This window comes from Temnothorax americanus, unplaced genomic scaffold, assembly GCF_048541705.1.
Source record: "Temnothorax americanus isolate GAGA-0224 unplaced genomic scaffold, ASM4854170v1 Scaffold38, whole genome shotgun sequence".
NCBI lineage: Eukaryota > Metazoa > Arthropoda > Insecta > Hymenoptera > Formicidae > Temnothorax > Temnothorax americanus.
Window position 1 is genome coordinate 760,001 of NW_027509526.1, and position 20,366 is coordinate 780,366.

At 35.9% G+C, this 20,366-nt stretch overlaps 1 protein-coding gene across 3 annotated transcripts in view; it reads right to left on the minus strand.

Moving 5' to 3' along the window:
* Nucleotides 1-20,366, minus strand: part of LOC143902166 (lachesin) — a 188,910-nt gene that overhangs the window by 112,669 nt on the left and 55,875 nt on the right. For 2 of the 3 annotated variants that reach the window (XM_077414862.1, XM_077414863.1), the window contains exon 1: nt 4,996-5,131. The exons of the other annotated variant lie outside the window; for it this stretch is intronic. In XM_077414862.1, the coding sequence (XP_077270988.1) occupies nt 4,996-5,128 (133 nt within the window). In that variant the 5' untranslated portion in view covers nt 5,129-5,131. Of the gene's footprint in view, nt 1-4,995; nt 5,132-20,366 lie in introns of those variants that run through there. 3 annotated transcript variants of the gene reach the window in all.

Sequence of the window (20,366 nt, forward strand, 5' to 3'; positions counted from 1 at the left end):
TAAAGAGTATCAAATAGAGATCTCAGCCGCAGAAGATCATGGATGCATTCGCCGGAAAATAATAACCTCAAAAGTTCAGCTTTAATCAGCTACGTAAAAAACCTTATGGCGCACGATGCGTCGTCGTTTAAAAGAGTACATTCCATCAAAATTTAATTTTCTATAGAGAGCAACAAAGCTACATTTTATTCTTTTTTAATTTCCACTCCTGATGTTATTATCGCGTCGCGCGACTTGTCTTTTGTGTGGATTTATGGACACTATTATATTTTTTAAGAAGAAACGCCTTATTATAACCAGCTGATGCACGATATTTTTAGACGCAAGCAAGAAAGTGACTTGTCCATTTGTCATTGCAAAAAATGTGACAGAAAAATGATTCCGAGAATATCTGCTATAACTGATATATATCAATTATTTCCTATATTTCTTTATAACATATGTGTAACATTTGAAAACTATATATTAATTAACATGGCAAAAGATCAAGTATCAATTAGTTTTAATAATAAACGCTATTATCTTTTTTGATTGTAAAATGGTAATTGTTTTCATTTTTAAAGATTCATAAAATTTATTCTTTTCAAAAATATTGCAGGAGTATTTTGATATACAAAAATAAATTTGAGACTATTAAAAAGAGAACATTAAATACAAAATATTAATTATATATATTAAAATTTTATTATTTAAATATATTTTTCATAAAAAAGGTAACAAGATATTAAAAAGTTACAGCAACTAAAAAAAAAATTTATACACCATATATAATTTTGTTATTACCCTGCTGATATTAAAAATATTATATAGTCAATATATAATATATGACTACGTTTATATGGCGGCTTATAATCCGGTAGTTATATAACTACCGTATACTATCCAATCCAAAATTTTTCTCTTTGATTATAGTAATCATTTAGACATGAAACAATTAGAATCAAAAGCCATGCGATCCAAGCTTAGGTCTTTGAAAACCTTATATTAGTTTCTGTATACATATATGTCTATATATATACATATAATTTTTCCAACGAATAAATTTCTTTACAGTTTTTAGATAATTAAATCGAGTCGATTTAATTCCGGGAAGGGAAGGGTTTTTAATTCTAACAATTACTGTGTTTTAAGTCCGACAAATAATCGGCGCGCAGTTCGTTGGAAAAATTATATGTATATATATAGACATATATGTATACAGAAACTAATATAAGGCTTTCAAAGACCTAAGCTTGGATCGCATGGCTTTGATTTTAATTGTTTGTATATCGTTACGATCCTATTTCTCTTATTATTATTTAGACATGAGCCTCTTTTAACACTTAAACTACAACTTTTTTAGTATATAAATATCAAAAATTGATTCCAATGTTTTAGAGTATCAAAATAGGTTTATAATTTAATGATCGTTATGAAAAGAAGAAAAATTTTGGATCGATTAGTATACGGTAGTTATCAAATCGGATTATAAGCCGCTGTGTGTAAACGTAGTCTATAACATGCTTCTGTACATGATTATAAAATTGAAGTTTTTTAAGAAAAGTATGTGATATTTTACGATATTTTCATAAGAAACTTTTGAAGATATGAACAATCAAATACATTTAAATAAAAGGCTTAATCAAACAAGATAAGTGATAACGCAAAACAAATCAATATTTCAAAATACTATTAATGCAAAAAACTTAGATAGATCAAATATGTAACATCTACAATTATATTATCTATATTTACTATCATAATATTAATCTTTCACGCTATTTGATTTTATTTAACACATAAAACGTAGTTTATGAAAAACATGTTATAAATGTATATATCTATATAATGTAAATTTACATTTAAGTCCAAATTTAAATTTAAATAACATAAGATATCTTTTGCAATCTAGACTGCATGTGATTAATGCTATATTTATATAATATAGTGATTGATTTTTTTTTTTATAACATTAAAACATCTGTAAACATGGACATTGCAGTAACCAATTTACCACTTTTGCATAGCAAAACATTGTTTGGCTATTACTTTTTTTTACGTGGCAAATATTTCCGCGTTTTATCTGCATAAGACCTTAATCTCCTACAATTATCGGTATAACAATAGCCAATATCAATTGCGATCTATTTTATTGTCATTTGTAATCAAAATAGCGACATGACGTTTTTCAAATAATTTCATATTTCGGATTTTGCGTTGTAATATCTCTGTTCAAAGAGCACAAAGAGGAAAAATAAAAACACTTTTGTAATATAATAGAAACCGCAGCCAATGATTAAACCTGTTACAAACTCGATCGGTTTAAATGCTGTTGGGATATCGTATAAATTGTGCTCTCAAGTTGCTGTTTCGCGTAAAGATACACGATCTACCTTGCTGTTGAAAATATAAACTTTGTGTATATATATATAAACGCAATTGATTAACTAAATATTAAAAATAAGCAAATATAATATTTGAAACAAATATGGGTCAACATACAAATTATTTTACTCATTGATACATAGGAATAACATCTGGATGTGTCTTGTATACGTTCGAAAACTGCAGTAGATTTCATACGGCGATATTTACAAAAGCGAAATATATGTTTCTTATAACACAAAATAAAAGGAGACGTATTCACCAAAATTTAAAATAAAATAACGGAAAATTTTCAAAAATGTTTTGCAGAACTTTTATCTTATTTATTGCGCATCGACAGCTAGAAAAAATAAAACTTTTCCATTCGCCGCTTTACTATGAGCGTCAGTTGTATTTTGCGTGTTTAACAGTAAAACGTGCGCGGAATTTTGCATTTTTGAATGCATATTTCACGCAATGCGAATATTCAGAATATCTTTTTCATATTTTTATATATATCTGTTTATGTGTATTTTCGCATATAAATTGCTATAATCTTCTTGGCATTGCATTTTGGAATACCATGAGAATTCAAAAGATTTCGTTTTTTATGGCAATTTTGTTGCAAATATTTTGGATAAACATTTCAACGCCGAATTTATTTTACTTTGTTTATTATAATATTTATTACAATATAATATTTTTTATAAATAAATTTAAATAAATAACGATTTTGAAATATAAATAATTGTTATCAATAATGCATGAGATCTTTCTTCAAAAAGGAATCAGTGCTGCAAAAGTTTAGAGACGAGGTAAAACGTTATCGATAAGGCATGATTAATATTGGTATAAAAACAAATATCTAAATTTTACTGCAAGTGATTGAGTGGCAAGTATGTCATCATGTTTTGTTTACAAATGTTATATACAGAAATTCATAAAATATAATATGACGAGCGCACGCATGTAGCCAGATTCCACTTTTAATGCTCGTATCGATATGCAGCAGTATATCTGCGCATACTATAGGACGTAATTTAAATGCATTAATCCTTTGAGTAGCGAACTATGATATATCGTCATATCATGCGTGCGCCTGGAGTGCCAACGTCGATTTATCGTCGTTGCTGCAACATTCGAGAGATAAACAAGATAGGCATACTTGAATTTTAAACGGGATTTTATTAAACTCTCATTAAATGCGAATAAATCGTTAATTTTTACAGGGCACAGGCCCACAATTATTTATAAATATAAAATCAATAAATATAAAATCAATGTTTAGATTAATATCAATAATATCAAGATCTATTGTAAGCATAATATATGGATCTTCTTAGACTTTAACGTACATCAATGACAATTCGGTTTTAACATTTTTTTTTATTAATTAAGCGCGGTATCCATAATTAATGTAGAGAACCTAAACCGATTTTTAGTATTTTTTGAATTTAAAAAAAAAACCTAAATTTGAGAAAGTTATAACTTGCTAAAGTTTCTTTAATGACGGCAACTTCAAAAGGTATGACGTCACAGCACACTTTTGTGTACTATATTTTCTTCAATTTTGAAGATATTGCAAAAATTTAAAAAGTTTACAAAGAAAGTATGCCATGATCTATCAGACCGTTTAATAAAAAAAATTCATGTTAAACCCGAATTATATATGTATATAACTGCATTAATGGAAAACTATCTTGTATAAAGTTATATAAGATAATAAAAATAAATATATTTTATTTCCAAACACACATATTTATACATTACAAACAAAATAACTGCGTATAAAAGAAAAAAAACGGCGCCACCCTCTATAAATATCAAATCACCCTAAGACTGCACGTGACAGGCAGAAATTGTGAAATATATAATAATATGGCTATATACTAAGTGAAAAGAAAACCGCATTTACGCATCATTTAACTTCATTTGTGACGATTTTACAAAAATAGTTAAAAAGATTTGTATTTGAGGGAATTAAAGAAATAAAAGAATTATATATAAACATCCAGAATCACAATTATTATTATATCCTGAATCTTTAACGTTCGTTTCTTTAAAATTACTTAAATATCATATACAGTTTTTTGCTTAGTAAAGTAATATAAATTATATAAAATATTACATTTGGATATATAATAATATTATAATAAAAACAGAGTTAGTTTAAAGTTATACTTTTAATTATATATATAGATTTTATAAAATTAAAACTTTATATGTATAGACTTTAAAAAACCTAACCCTTTCTGTTTTTAAGTTTAAGCAAAATTAACAAATGACGAATTAATACAATATTAACTATTAATTTCAATTTGTTTTACATTATTATCATTGTGATCACTGATCTAGAAAAAATTGTAATCCAATATTTAAACTGAAAAGAAGCGTGATATTTGCAGAACAAACTTTCGAGGGAATACGCGAATGTCAAGTGGATTAAACAAAAAGAAGCAGTCAATACGAATAGCGCTCGAAGCTGCAGGAGGCAGCTCTACATATATACTTTACGCAGTACCGGAATCCGCTCCGCTCCGGCTTTGACGACGCGGACCGGGACACGGTGGCGCGGGGCGTGCGCAAACAACTCGCGGAAAAACATACCTATTCTGCCGAAGGGGAAACCCGGAAGGTGCTGGTTATACTCACCGGTGCGCACCAGCACGTTGAGCAGGATGTACAGGACGAGGGTGGTGACCCGGTATCCATGTATTATGATCATCAGCCACTTCGATGCGTTGAATCCCGTCGCGTGCCATAGACCCGTGCCCTCGTGCACCATATTTTCCAGTTCGAGCCTGCCTCAAGGCCGTCGTCGGCCTTTCCCGTGTGCGTTTCTCGCGCGTTCTCATTCACCGGCACCGGCACTCTGCGACCACGTAAGCACCAAAATGATGTAACACGCGTGTCATTCGGCGATACACGCAGTTCTCGACGTCTCGGCCCGCATCTACAGAGAACGAGAACGAGTAAGTTCAAGTCTTCGCAATGCGAGCCGAGACGACGATGTCGAGAGCTCGATCGTTTCGCGAGAGAAACGGTAGGATATTAGTCACGCCGCTGCGCGCTGAGGTGCTCGGAAATTCCTGACGCGACTTTTACCGTTGCTCTCTTGTCGCGCAATTACGCAATATATAGCGTCGATTCTATCTCTGATCCGTACCGCGGTATAGGTTTTAAAAGTTTTAACGGCGACACTTAAGAAGTTATTTTAAGAATAAATTTCGAATTTGTATAATATTAGAATTATTCCAAGAAAAATATGGAAATATTACATTCGTAATAGCTGTTAAGATCTTCTTTCGCTAAATAAATATTAACATTATTTGGAGAGATGGTACAATGATATGTGAAAACGATTAAAAAACATTTAATATCGCAAAGAAAGCGACTTGTTAATTTAACAATCAAGCCATTGTGTTAACGTAACAACACATATTTTGTTGTCACAATTGTATTAATAATCGTGCGTATTGAATTAACTACATATTTGATTGCATTAACTATATAATACACTCAATTAACTTGATGTTTGTCCGAGCAAGAACAATTGTGTCAGTGTGTCGGTTTCAGTCCGAATAATTTCCTCTCGATATAACACGTTTAGAATTATAAGACATTCAATCATACAAACTCTTACTGATCAATCAATTCGTCGTAGAAGAAATTAAAATTTACTTGAAAAATACACACATCTCTAAATAGGTTTTTATACTTCATCTCTGTATTGCTTTCTCATAGAGGAAGCTTTGTTTTCGTAAATTCGTATATGAACCTTTGATTGCGTACAAAATTGGCTTCTCTCTATATAATCAACCAAATTTAAAAGAATTATATATAAAATAGGGGTAGAAGAAATCAAAGAAAAGAAGCCAAAGAATAAATGTTTTTTGAGTTTTTGTCGTTTTTGATGACAATGTATGTGTGTATGTGCCAAATTTACCAAAATTTCTATAACTCCAAAACTAATCAACCAAATCTTAACGAATTATATATGAAATAGGGGTAGAAAAGACTGAAGAATATAATAGAATTAATAAAAATTGTTAATAATAAAGGGGTTACCGATTTTTGTTTAAAAAAACAGCCAAGTTTATACTGAAATTTTTATAACTCAAGAACTGATTAACTTAATTTTAAAGAATTATATATAAAATATAAAGGTAGAAAAAATTGAAGAATATAATAAAATTAATAAAAATTGTTAATAATAAAAAAGGGGTTATCGATTTCTGTTTAAAAAAATTTACGTGATTGCTCTAATTTTCGCAAATTTTGAGATATCGAACTTAATTTTTTTTTTATGGATAGAGTATCATTAAAGGTAGGTTGGTGTGGAATTTGGCAATGATCGGTGAAGGGATTACCAATTTTTGCCTAAAAAGTGTATAAGTTATCTTTGCTTCTGTTAAGTACATCGTGAATCGTGGTACGGATCTCTTCAGCCTGATTCTTGACAGTCTCGTAAACCCAATAAATAAGTAACACCATTTTTGTAAAGTAGTAAAGTAACACGCTATAGTCATTGAGAATATTATACCAAACAGTTTATGCAAATTGGTGAACAATCCATAATACCACTGCATACAGAAATACATCAAAAAATGATTTGAGAAAATCATAGTTATAGTAGCAAGAAGTTACAAACTGAAAATTATGTTCAGCATCTGTACTGCGTTGCTGATCGTCAGATGTTGCTTTTTCAAAGCCTTAAGATTCATTATCAAGAATGCATTTCTCTGCTTGTATAGTAGAACATCATATTTTTCTTTTTTTTAATATTACATATTCGCATATTTAAAAAAATTCACCTCTAATAAAAAAACAAAAAATATGACCCAATATCTCAATATTTGCGAAAATTAGAAAACCTACAGGAATTTATACTGTGGAAAAATTAAAATTTCCTTAAAATAACAAATAGTGTATAAATTTTTATTAAAATGAGAGTAAATAAAAAAATTTTGCTACCTTACTTAAATGCCAAAATATAACGCGATACAGAATTAGACAAAATAATTTAAAAGTGTGCAAATTAGGAACTTGCACATTACTTCCGTGGAAGAATTAACTAACCGATTGAACAAAATAGAAATAAGAAATATCCACAATTAGTAGGGATCATGAGAGCAAGCGTAGCGTAGCAGACAGCGCACTCACTGGTCTGCTAAACCAAAGATCTCAGGTTCGAATCCAGTCCTGGTAGAACCAAAATAAATAAAATTGTATCGCTTGTCTCTCCTTCTCGACGGAGTGGCAGCCCGTCAGGAGTATCCCTTGTCTAGAAACCCCCTCTACCTTGCCATTCGGATCCAGCGTTAAACTGTAGGTTTCATGTGCTTATGTACAACCTATGTGCGCACCACAAGCACATGACTTTGGGGGAGGCCTAAGTCCGATTCATACTGTTGCGCCATTGGATTGAATAGTAGGGATCATTTTAGTAAAAACATTAATTATTTAATCAATTTTTGTAATAGTATAACAGATATTAGTATAACAGATATTAGTCGCAATAAAACTTATCACAATAAAAAAAAGGTGCAAGTCGAAACTTGCAGAAACTTGCACATTGGTTCCTCATAGTTTTTAAGTGTGCAAGTAGAAACTTCAAGTAAAAATCTGCACATTGCTTTCTTATAATTTTTAAGTGTGCAAGTAGAAACCTGCACATTGCTTCCTTATAGTTTTTAAGTGTGCAAGTAGAAACTTTCGCTCATAAAGCTTCCTCTATGAGGAAGCCAAAACAAATAAATACTAATAATTATACATACAATAAAATACAAGCTTTCTCATAGAGGAGCTTTGTGAGCGAAGGTTTCTACTTGCACACTTAAAAACTTTAAGGAACGAGATAAGGAAGCAATGTGCAGGTTTCTACTTGTTTTTAATTTTTTTAGCACTGTCTAATATGTTGCTATAAGTGAGAAACTATACAATCGTACATGTATTAGATTGATATATACTGGAAACATATAAATCGATTAAGACTGATTTACCAATAATCAAATCTACAGGAGAACAGTAGGTATTGATCGCCCAATTCTATTTGCGGTGAATGAGAATCGACTGGAACGCATCAGGCTATTTAAGATGCGGTATAGTTCGGTGATCATTCTACCATGCTGCCGAAGGAAGCCGATAGTGCCTATTAATGTGAGTAAACAGGTTCGTCGATCTCGAAATTTCTCGATTCCGTCGCGAGATATTAGATAAGTTCTCCGAATAATTTCTGTCAATGTCGAAAACGTCTACCGTCTAAAGATATATATATATATATATATATATATATATATATATATATATATATATATATATATATATATATATATCAACTCGATCAACAAATCTAAATTTTCATCCGGATTAAGTAAAACAAATTTTTCAATAAAATCAATGAAGATTTAAAATAATTTTTATTTTTATTATACGTATATCTGTAAAATATAGAAGCGAATTTACCGTAAATTTTGTGAATAATTATAGCGTAATTATTTATTATTTCAACAATTATATTCTAAAACTAAAGCAAGTAAAGATTTTATAACAGATATTTTTCTTCTTATTTTTATTTTACTTTTTTGTGCACATATCTCATATTTTTTATTTTAATTATTTTTCACATATTAAGAATATTTAGAAATTCTCTAAATAATTTCAGAAGGATAAATTAAACTCATAATCAAATTAACACAAAATACGTAATAAATAAATAAATTGAATAATTTTAGAGAAATTTTTAGGAATAGCTGCAGTAAAGTAATTCAATTTTAGAAACCAACTTGAAACTTCTCAATAAAAACATTATGGACGCTATTAAGTAGTTATTGTTACTTAATGCCACGTAAACCAGTTCAATGTATTGCGTCTTTTATACATTAGGGAAATACGTAAACCGAGTTCCAAGTTGTTACAAGCTCCAAAGTTTTCTCTTCGTAGAACAAAAGATATCAGAACTCGTTTGCGTAAGAGAGCCCTGTCTAGAACGCGACACCTCAATGTGCGGGGATCTTCACCTAAATCTTCTCTCGCACGCTGCCTATCTCCTGTCGACTAAGACTTTATCAACGTGCAACAATGTATGTAAGAACTAAATTAAAGAAACCGAAGTTATGTAGATTGCCAACGAGAAAGGATCCTATAGGAAAAAAATTATTCACACGTCGGTGGTATTTCATTGGACGTTGAATACCGATAAGATACTTTTATCCGACGTTGTTGATACATCACTAATATCTTAATTTAAAATTTTATCTCTTTGAAACGAGGAAAGGTTCATTTCTTTAAGAGCTCCTTTCAACGTTCCTCGCCGCGGAGAGTCTTTCAGCGTATCCTTTCTACGGATATTTCCTCCGTCGGAAACATGCAGGCGTGAACATCCGCGCGCAGGATTCTACCACCGGCAGAGAGCGAACGCTTGTTCAGTAATTAACCGCTATTTCCGGAAATAAATCAAATTTTTCTTTTTCTTTACGAGTTATTTACATAACGTTGTTGTAGTTTCAGCGGCTTAGATGAGGAGGAAATTAATATTAAGTCCGAGAAAGAGAAAGAAACGAGAGACGTTCCTCGCGAGTTTCCGCTCCGACGCTTTTTTTCGCCCCGCGGCGGCCGTCTATCGGCGTCACGTAGAACGACCTTCCACCAAACGTAATTACTCGAAGACCACCGTCGCACAGGGCAACGTGACAACGTACCAGCAGCGCTCCAAACATCAAAGTTCTCCTCTCTCGAATCCGGTTGCTAATTTCGAATGCGAAACGTCGAATGAAAGGGTCGGGCGAGCGTTTTGCAGCGGCGCGGCGCGGCGCGGCGCTTCTATTCTGATGACCGAGCAAATCACGTGCGAGAGCTAACGTTACATCTTGCAAACCTCTGTTCTCGTATTCCGCTCCCACTTGAGCGTTATTCCGGTCGGCTTTAATTTACCGGAGGTTAAAAACATTATTGTGTTTTTAGCGAGATTTTTCCTGCGTTCCCTGCTTCTTTATTATTAGTCAGTCGTTCTTTTCTTAATATCGGATTATAAAGCCGAAGAATGAAATGCAAGTGTAACAAAAAGTGAAAATTGAGCCTATAATGCATTTCGAGTGATTCGCCATTCTAAGAAAAAATGAAATTGCGCTCTATAAGTTGGAGTGAAATCGCACTCCATTTGAGTGAAAGAGCACTCTTTTCGAGTGCAGTAGATCAGCGAAGTGTGCCATAAGAGCGAATTGTGTCACTTTAGAATTAAGAGTAGAATAAGAATTAGAGCACCGTTATAGTTTTGTCTCACTCTCACTAACTTCTTGGCGGATCAATAAAAAATCGTCACCACATTGGCTTAATTCTTATTATAGGATCTTTAAAAAATTTTACTTTGTTAGAGTCATTTATCAGACGATCTTCAGTGACTCGTGATTCACTGTAGCTTTAGAGTGAGATCGTATCACTCCAGTAGAATAGTCGCTTTAAAAATTTGAGTGAAAAATTCACTTCTACCTTATGAGTGCCCGCATTTATTCAAATTTGAGTAACAATCCTTTTTGAAGTGACTATCTCAATCACTCGAATATATTAGTAGCAAAATCACTCTATGAGATTTTAAGAGTATGTTTTCAAATCAATTTTTTTATCTTGCCAGTTTTGTTTTTATGGAAGTAAACGCGAATAAGGAACGGCAAGCAAGCCATGACAAAGCCAAAGTTCTTGTTTACAAAGGTATTATGACAAGCCTGAGCAAGTCTTGCCGCCCAACCAAACGCCGGCAAGTCGGCGACGTATGCGTTTGATGTCAAGTAAATAGTCCCCAGCAGCTGACTTGACTCGAGTATTGCGTGTTCAATGTAAACTTGGCCTAGCATACAAGCCGAAAAGATATTCAGTCGAAGAGATAGTGTCAACTTCGTCAGCTGAAACTCTCGGTACGAATTCTCGTAGGTATACTTAGCTATGTAAGATCGACTGCGTACGTCAAACACTGTGTAACTTCAACGTTCAACTTTCTTCATATCTTCAAGCTCAACAAGTTCATCGACACACATCGGATCCAAGATCCAACCATTCTCTCACCCGGGAGGAACTTGAGAATCGACGTAGGAAAGGCAGATGTTCCATTTTCCACAGATCCGGGAGATATTTCTGGAGAATACCTCCCAACTCGCGGATTAACAGCTACGCGATCATGATATCTCATCCGAGACGCGCGCGATATTAACTTCGTCACCTTTGGCGCAATATCTTCATCATCTAAAGCGCCGTCTAAACGGCGCGTTAACGGTCTGGCGGGTGCTTTCGGCGCTCGTTTTATCCCGGCACTCGCGCGGCGGCGGCGATTCGGTGTCCAAACTGGTGCAATGACCATAATCGTAAGACTTTCCGGCGGGCGTACCAGCTGGCGCGCGCGGTCTGCAGGACCGCTTTCTCGCTTGTTCCGGGAAACGTGGAGAAGCGGCGGGCGCTTCTATGATCTCGCCTATTTCGCCGACTACTTTGATAAGTTCCCGCGCGCTTTGCATTTGCAACCGGATCTCGGTCGCTCGTTACAACACAGCGCGCGAGCCCGTCTTCGAGAGTGTAGACACTTCCGCGAGCCGGGAAAGAAACTTCGGAGTTCCGCTCCGTCGCTCCGCCTCTTTGCCGCGTGTATTTTTCACGGCGCGCGGAAGATAACGGAGCAGACGTCGGTTGAGAAGCGGGGGAGAGTTGTAACCCCCACGAACGTTTGTTTGTGACCCAGAAGCTTTCCAGCGTGTGCCGGAGCGTTCACCAGCGTGCATCCTCAAGCCGTCGCCGGAGCCGCAGTGTACGGATGCCGTGCGTGCGGATCTTCCATTTGGCAGCTCGCATTCACCCTGGCATCCCTGGCCATCCTGGAAGCGGGAACTTTGATGTCTTGCTTCGAGGAGCAACATCGTTACTGAGTAAAGAGTTGAAGAAATGCAGTGCGCCGCGCGGTGCACCGCAGTGTGCCATGACTCGAGATTCCCGTAAGAAAGAATGTTTTAGGAGAGTTCGAATAAAGAAGTAATACGGGAAGCGAAAACGACGAATGGAAAGAGGATTTTTAAGGTTCTTTGAAGTATTCATATTTCTTGTCTCACGACAGTTTAAAGAGAATGATAGTTGGCTTACCGCGCGCTTTCAAGATCTTTCTGAAAAGGAATCTATGAGCATTGTATATGAAAGTATGAAAATACACGATAACTTAGAATTTATAGAATAATTGAAAAGATAATTTGTCGAAACATTTCGTCAACGTAAGAATTTATAAAATTCAATTATATAACGGCGTCTTTTATGAAATACGAAATACAAAATCTCAAACACGTACTCCGTTTACGCGGTATCGCATGCGACTCGGCGCCGGCGCTTCAAATTCGTGTCACGTGAGGTCCGAAAGGCGGAAACTTTAACGTCGCACTGTGTGACGTACACTTTCGTGATACGGAAAATCAAGAAGAAAAAGGACGAGTTTCAAGACACGTCACTAACATTCCAATAAAAGTTATAAAATATCACGATAGTGTTCTAAAGGAAAATACAGAATTAAATGCGTGAAGAATTTAATTTAAAAAAAAAAACGCGTAAGAATTAATCAATAAACTAACCATAAACATATGTTTTCATTATTTAAAACACAAAAACAGTTTTGGCGTTACCCTTGTCACAGTTTATGGATACTTGTAACGAATAATAAATCATGTACCATCACACTTGCAAACATTTAAATGTGATAAATTAAAAAATAGTAATAATATGATGACGTTTATATCGGAACAATTTCTGAAAAATATATTCAAACATTGTTGTAAATTTTAATATTTCTCGTATAATCGTGTATATAAATATAGTGTATATGTGGTTACCTAAAAAAAAAAGAAAGTGGTAGTATTATACCTCGAAAAAACCTAAGTAACAAGTGGTAGATCTTTATATCTCGAAAAATCTCGAAAAAATCTAAGCAGTAGTATCTTTATTTCCGAAAAATTATAACCCAAGTGATACACGTCACAAAATTATGAAACCTTATCAAAAAGAAGAGTCGCGCTTCAAGTGATCTATTACAATTACAAAAAAGAAATGATATCTCTTTAAATTAGAGCGCTAATTACAGAGAGCATGTATATTGCCTCAAAAAATAATTGTTGCACTACTTTGAAAAATCTTTACATTGTGTCAATTAGAAAAGAATGTATAATAACAATTTTATAAGATTAAAAAATTTTATTTAAATTTAACAAGGGAATACAAGATATTTAAATACAAAGTTATTTACATGTGTATTTTTTAATGGCCACAAAGAATTACAGAGGTAACAGTACAAAATAAAAATATTTTATTAAAATACATAAATTCTTCTTGTAAAAAAACTTGGCGCTGCTAAACCTTTTAAATAAATAAGGACAACAATAAATAAAAATAATTCAGAGAAGAATGCAAGGGGAGTAATATTAAATGATTATCAGCGTGGATGTGGAAGTGAGTGATATGGGTGTGCGTGACTACGCGGACGGCGGATAATGCGGCTTATAATTAAATATAGAATAAGTTTATTTATTTATTTAAAATTTCGAGGTCTAGCAGCGCCAAGTTTTTTTACAAGAAAAATTTATGTATTTTAATAAAATATTTTTATTTTGTACTGTTACCTCTGTAATTCTTTGTGGCCATTAAAAAATACACATGTAAATAACTTTGTATTTAAATATCTTGTATTCCCTTGTTAAATTTAAATAAAATTTTTTAATCTTATAAAATTGTTATTATACATTCTTTTCTAATTGACACAATGTAAAGATTTTTCAAAGTAGTGCAACAATTATTTTTTGAGGCAATATACATGTTCTTTCTGTAATTGGCGCTCTAATTTAAAGAGATATCATTTCTTTTTTGTAATTGTAATAGATCACTTGAAACGCGACTCTTCTTTTTGATAAGGTAACATAATTTTGTGACGTGTATCACTTGGGTTATAATTTTTCGAAAATAAAGATACTACTGCTTAGATTTTTTCGAGATTTTTTAAGATATAAAGATCTACCACTTGTTACTTAGGTTTTTTCGAGGTATAATACTACCACTTTCTTTTTTTTTTTAGGTAACAACATATACACTACTATGCGTGTACTTGGCGCCTTTTTTTACCATTTTTTAAAAAAGGTAATTTTGTGCGGATATCACGCCTTTTTGTAGTATATTACGCATTGTATAAACAGTATGTACAGGATAAAGCTATTTGGAGGTATAATACTACCACTTTGTTTTTTTCGAGGTAACAACATAACAGGGTAACAACATAATACATATACACTATTATGCGTGTACTTGGCGCTCTTTTTTACCTTTTTTTAAAAAAGGTAATTTTGTACGGATATCACGCCTTTTTGTAGTGTTACGCATCTTAATCTTATAAACAATATATCTTATAATCATATAAACCGTATATAATACAAGGTATGAAGCTAAAAGTGTTACGGACTATTATTTCTAAAGAAAACAACAATTTAATATTTTGCTTAGTTTTTTTTAAATAATAATCTGTAATTCTTTTAGTTGTACACCTTGTATATATTTTTCAATTTCAACATAAAACATAATCGCAATAAAGCATGATTAATGTTAATAAATCGTTAACTGTAAAATTCTTTATTTATTTTTATTTGCGTGTCTTACTGAATGTTGTTCGCAACTGTATATGTACCAATATCTTCAGGTATCGATATTTTTGATAATTATTTTTACGTCAGACATAATTTTAATTCATCCAATTTTTATTATGTCTAGACATAATTTTTGTCCAATTTTTATTATGTCTTGTTACGTACGGAAATTTTATATTTCCGACGACGCACGTTAAAAGTCTTGAAGGCTTAGACGACGCACGCTAGGCTCGGAATTCCGAGGAAACGGCCAGGGTTAGTGTAAATGTTTAGATTATCTTATCGGAGTCCGTTGAAGGGATGGGGGCCAGATGGGCCCGAAACTACGCTTCTAGAATGTTCTAGAAGCTTCTAGAATACCTCCCCCCTTAAGACGCGTAGGAAAAAGGCAAGAATCTCGCGCGGGAGATTCCGGTCTTTTTCGGTTATAAATAGGGCGGAAAAACGCCGCGGAAAGCAGATAAGTTTTAACTTCGGTCTTGACTAGACGTAATTCTCAGACTCTCTCCTAACCTTATTCGATTTTCTACGTTCCGCTATACGCTAAGTTCGAGCATTCGCGCTCAATTCTGGGACTTAGTCCCTACACTATCATACCCCATAAGACCGCGCTTCACGCACAAGTTGTATTGAGATTTATAGAATAAAGGTAAGATAAGTTTAAAAAAAAACAAGTGTAAAAATTTGGAATCTCATTTCGTATTTTTAATCAACAAATCGATCACTTCTAAGATTCGACTCGCAGTTGTCGCTGACAAAGCGTGGCGATCTGTGCTGGGGCGCTGACGAAGAGTGTGGCGATCCAGTGCTTTCGCTGCCGAAAGCGTGGCGATTACGGGGTTGATTCTTGGAGGTCGTAATAATCACTGTCATTTCTGGAATTCCGACTCGCAGTTTCCGCCGACAAAGCGTGGCGATCTGTACTGGGGCGCTGACGAAGAGTGTGGCGATCCAGTACTTTCGCTGCCGAAAGCGTGGCGATTACGGAGTTGGTTTCCAGAAACAGACAATAATCTCGACAAATTCCCGAAAATGAATTTGACCTCTACGCTAACGATCTAAGCGCTGACGAAGAGTGTGGCGAGCAGAGGGTGTGGCGGATTGGTTTTGAGCGCTGCCGAAGAGTGTGGCGAGCTTAAAATTCATTTTCGTGAACGCGGCTGAATGACGAAGAAAGGAGGTAGGCGCGTTCGTATTAAACAAATCAGATTCCAGATCAAACAAGCAGTCATATCTAATCAAGATCCTCTCCCCTTTCTCCAACAATTGCAACAATTAGAAAACGCACCCCCCTTTAAACCTATTCCTGTCGATTTCAACGTTGATTATCCTAATTATAACCAAATAAATAAAGCTGATCCTCGTTACCATACGTATAAACTCAGATATCTTTTCGGTCCCGAATAATAAAAATAATAATAATATCCTTCACACGACTTGTTCAAATCCCTGGTAAATTGCTTAAATGCATTGACCAAAAAACGGATGAACTATAACAGTCAGAACGTGACATGTCTAAACATAATTTTAATACAGCAATTTTTATTATGTCATGACATAATTTTAATTCTGCCGCTAGGGAAATTTTAAGTCGATTGTTATGAATCAAGCTGGAATTCAATGTTTAGGTGTCCCAGGTTGCCGATGACGAGGTCCACATAGCGCGCTCTATACTTTTCGGTGTCCAGGTGTATTAATACCTTGAATTCGATGGCCACGTGTTCCAAGTTGCCGATGACGAGGTCCACATAGTGCGCTTCGTAGTTTTCGGTGTCTACATGTATTAATACCTCGAATTCGATATCTACGTGTCCTACATTGGGTGCGTTTAGCCGATACTTTGCTAGCCTAGCAATCGTGAGCAGTCGCTCGTTTTCGCTTGTTTTCTCTCTTTTGACCTACTGGATTAAGAAGAGAGGAAACGAGCAAAAACGAGCGACTGCTCACGATTGCTAGGCTAGCGGAGTATCGGCTGAACGCACCCAATGTAGGACACGTAGATATCAAATTCGAGGTATTAATACATGTAGACACCGAAAACTACAAAGCGCACTATGTGGACATCGTCATCGGCAACTTGGAACACGTGGCCATCGAATTCAAGGTATTAATACACCTAGACACCAAAAACTATGAAGCGCACTATGTGGACCTCGTCATCAGCAACCTGGGACACCTAGACATCAATTTCAAGGTATTAATACACGTAGACACCGAAAACTACGGAGCGCAATATGTGGACCTCGTCATCGGCAACCTGGGACACCTAAACATTGAATTCAACATATTATTACACCTGGACACCGAAAACTACGGAACGCACTATGTGGACCTTGTCATCGGCAACCTGGGACACCTAGACATTGAATTCAACGGACAATTACACCTGGACACCGAAAACTATGAAGCGCACTATCTGGATCTTGTCATCGGCAACCTGGGACACGTGAACATCGAATTCGAGATATTATTACACCTAGACACCGAAAACTACGGAGCGCGATATCTGGACCTCGTTATCGGCAATCTGGGACACGTGGACATCGAATCCAAGGCATTAATACACGTGGACAACGAAAACTACGGAGCGCACTATGTGGACCTCGTCATCGGCAACCTGGGACACCTAGACATCGAATTCAACGTACGATTACACCTGGACACCAAAAACTATGAAGCGCATTATCTGGATCCCGTCATCGGCAACCTGGGACACGTGGACATCGAATTCAAGATATTAATACACGTAGACACCGAAAACTACGGAGCGCACTATGTGGACCTCGTCATCGGCAACCTGGGACACGTAGACATCAAATTCAACGTATTATTACACCTGGACACCGAAAACTATAAAGCGCACTATCTGGACCTCGTCATCGGCAACCTGGGATACATAGACATCAAATTGAAGCTTGATTCATAAGAATCGACTTAAAAATTCCCTAGCGGCACTTTCTGCCAAGCGTAGAGAACCTTCTTTTCCGTTGACTCAATATTTATTATATATATCAAGAGACACGGTAGTGTCTCGCGCCAAGTACACGCGGAGCGAGACCGACCGTGACTCTTTTACGCGACGCGACGGGTTGCGAGTACATACCCGAGATGTTGAGATCTCGATAACGAGTGAACGAATCAAGTTCTAAGTAGGCTTGATCGATAGCTTGGGGTCCAATTAGGGGGGGGGGGGGGGGTTTCTCTCATAATATTCCGCTACGTGCCCTACGAGCGGAGATATTGCGACGCAAAGTCCAAATGCAAAAATTTATTTTTAAGATACTCCTCCTAACGCCGACGTCTCAATATTATTATGATTATCAGAGAAACGTCCCTTTCACTTTTTCGACGCTGGCGGCGCCGGTATCGACAGTTTCGATATCGCGCGCGTATTTCGAAATTAGGTCGATAGACTTATCGGTCAGGAGGAAGATTTCTATTTACAATTAGGTAAATTAGGTATATAATAATAAATATTGAGTCAACGGAAAAGAAGGTTCTCTACGCTTGGCAGAAAGTACCGCTAGAGAATTTTTAAGTCGATTTTTATGAATCAAGCTTGAATTTGATGTCTATGTATCCCAGGTTGCCGATGACGAGGTCCAGATAGTGCGCTTTATAGTTTTCGGTGTCCAGGTGTAATAATACGTTGAATTCGATGTCTACGTGTCCCAGGTTGCCGATGACGAGGTCCAGATAGTGCGCTTTATAGTTTTCGGTGTCCAGGTGTAATAATACGTTGAATTCGATGTCTACGTGTCCCAGGTTGCCGATGACGAGGTCCACATAGTGCGCTTTGTAGTTTTCGGTGTCTACGTGTATTAATATCTTGAATTCGATGTCCACGTGTCCCAGGTTGCCGATGACGGGATCCAGATAATGCGCTTCATAGTTTTCGGTGTCCAGGTGTAATCGTACGTTGAATGCGATGTATAGGTGTCCCAGGTTGCCGATGACAAGGTCCACATAGTGCGCTCCGTAGTTTTCGGTGTCTACGTGTCTTAATACCTTGAATTCGATGTTCACGTGTCCCAGGTTGCCGATAACGGAATCCAGATAGTGCGCTTCATAGTTTTCGGTGTCCAGGTGTAATCGTACGTTGAATTCGATGTCCACGTGTCCCAGATTGCCGATGACGAGGTCCACATAGTGCGCTTCGTAGTTTTTGGTGTTACTTCTAACGCCGACGTCTTATATGATGACGTCATAATCAGAAACGTCACTTTCACTTTTTCGACGCTGGCGGCGCGGCGCAGGTATCGCCTGTTTCGATATCGCGCGCGTATTTCGAAATTAGGTCGATAGACTTATCGGTCAGGAGGAAGATTTCTATTGATTTCTATTTAGGTAAATTAGGTATATATATAATATATATATATTGAGTCAATTGCTTCATGTTTATCTGGAGAGATTTCGTATCCTTACATTATTATTACTACCGCTGCCGGAAAAGAAGGTTCTTTACGCTTGGCAGAAAATGCCGCTAGAGAATTTTTAAGTCAATTCTTATGAATCAAGCTTGAATTCGATGTCTAGGTATCCCAGGTTGCCGATGACGAGGTCCAGATAGTACGCTTTATAGTTTTCGGTGTCCAGGTGTAATAATACGTTGAATTCGATGTCTACGTGTCCCAGGTTGCCGATGACGAGGTCCACACAGTGCGCTCCGTAGTTTTCGGTGTCTACGTGTATTAATGCCTTGAATTCGATGTCCACGTGTCCCAGGTTGCCGATGACGAGGTCCAGATATCGCGCTCCGTAGTTTTCGGTGTCTAGGTGTAATAATACCTCGAATTTGATGTTCACGTGTCCCAGGTTGCCGATGACGAGATCCAAATAGTGCGCTTCATAGTTTTCGGTGTCCAGGTGTAATTGTACGTTGAATTTGATGTCTAGGTGTCCCAGGTTGCCAATGACAAGGTCCACATAGTGCGCTCCGCAGTTTTCGGTGTCTACGTGTATTAATACTTTGAATTCGATGTCCAAGTATCCCAGGTTGCCGATGACGGGATCCAGATAGTGCGCTTCATAGTTTCCGGTGTCCAGGTGTAATCGTACGTTGAATTTGATGTCTAGGTGTCCCAGCTTGCCGATGACAAAGTCCACATAGTGCGTTTCGTAGTTTTCGGTGTCCAGATGTAAGAATACGTTAAATTTGATGTTTAAGTGTCCCAGGTTGCCGATGACGAGGTCCACATATTGCGCTCCGTAGTTTTCGGTGTCTACGTATCTTAATACCTTGAAATTGATGTCTAGGTGTCCCAGGTTGCTGATGACGAGGTCCACATAGTGCGCTTCATAGTTTTTGGTGTCTAAGTGTATTAATAACTTTAAATCTGAATGGGTGCGTTCAGCCGATACTCCGCTAGCCTAGCA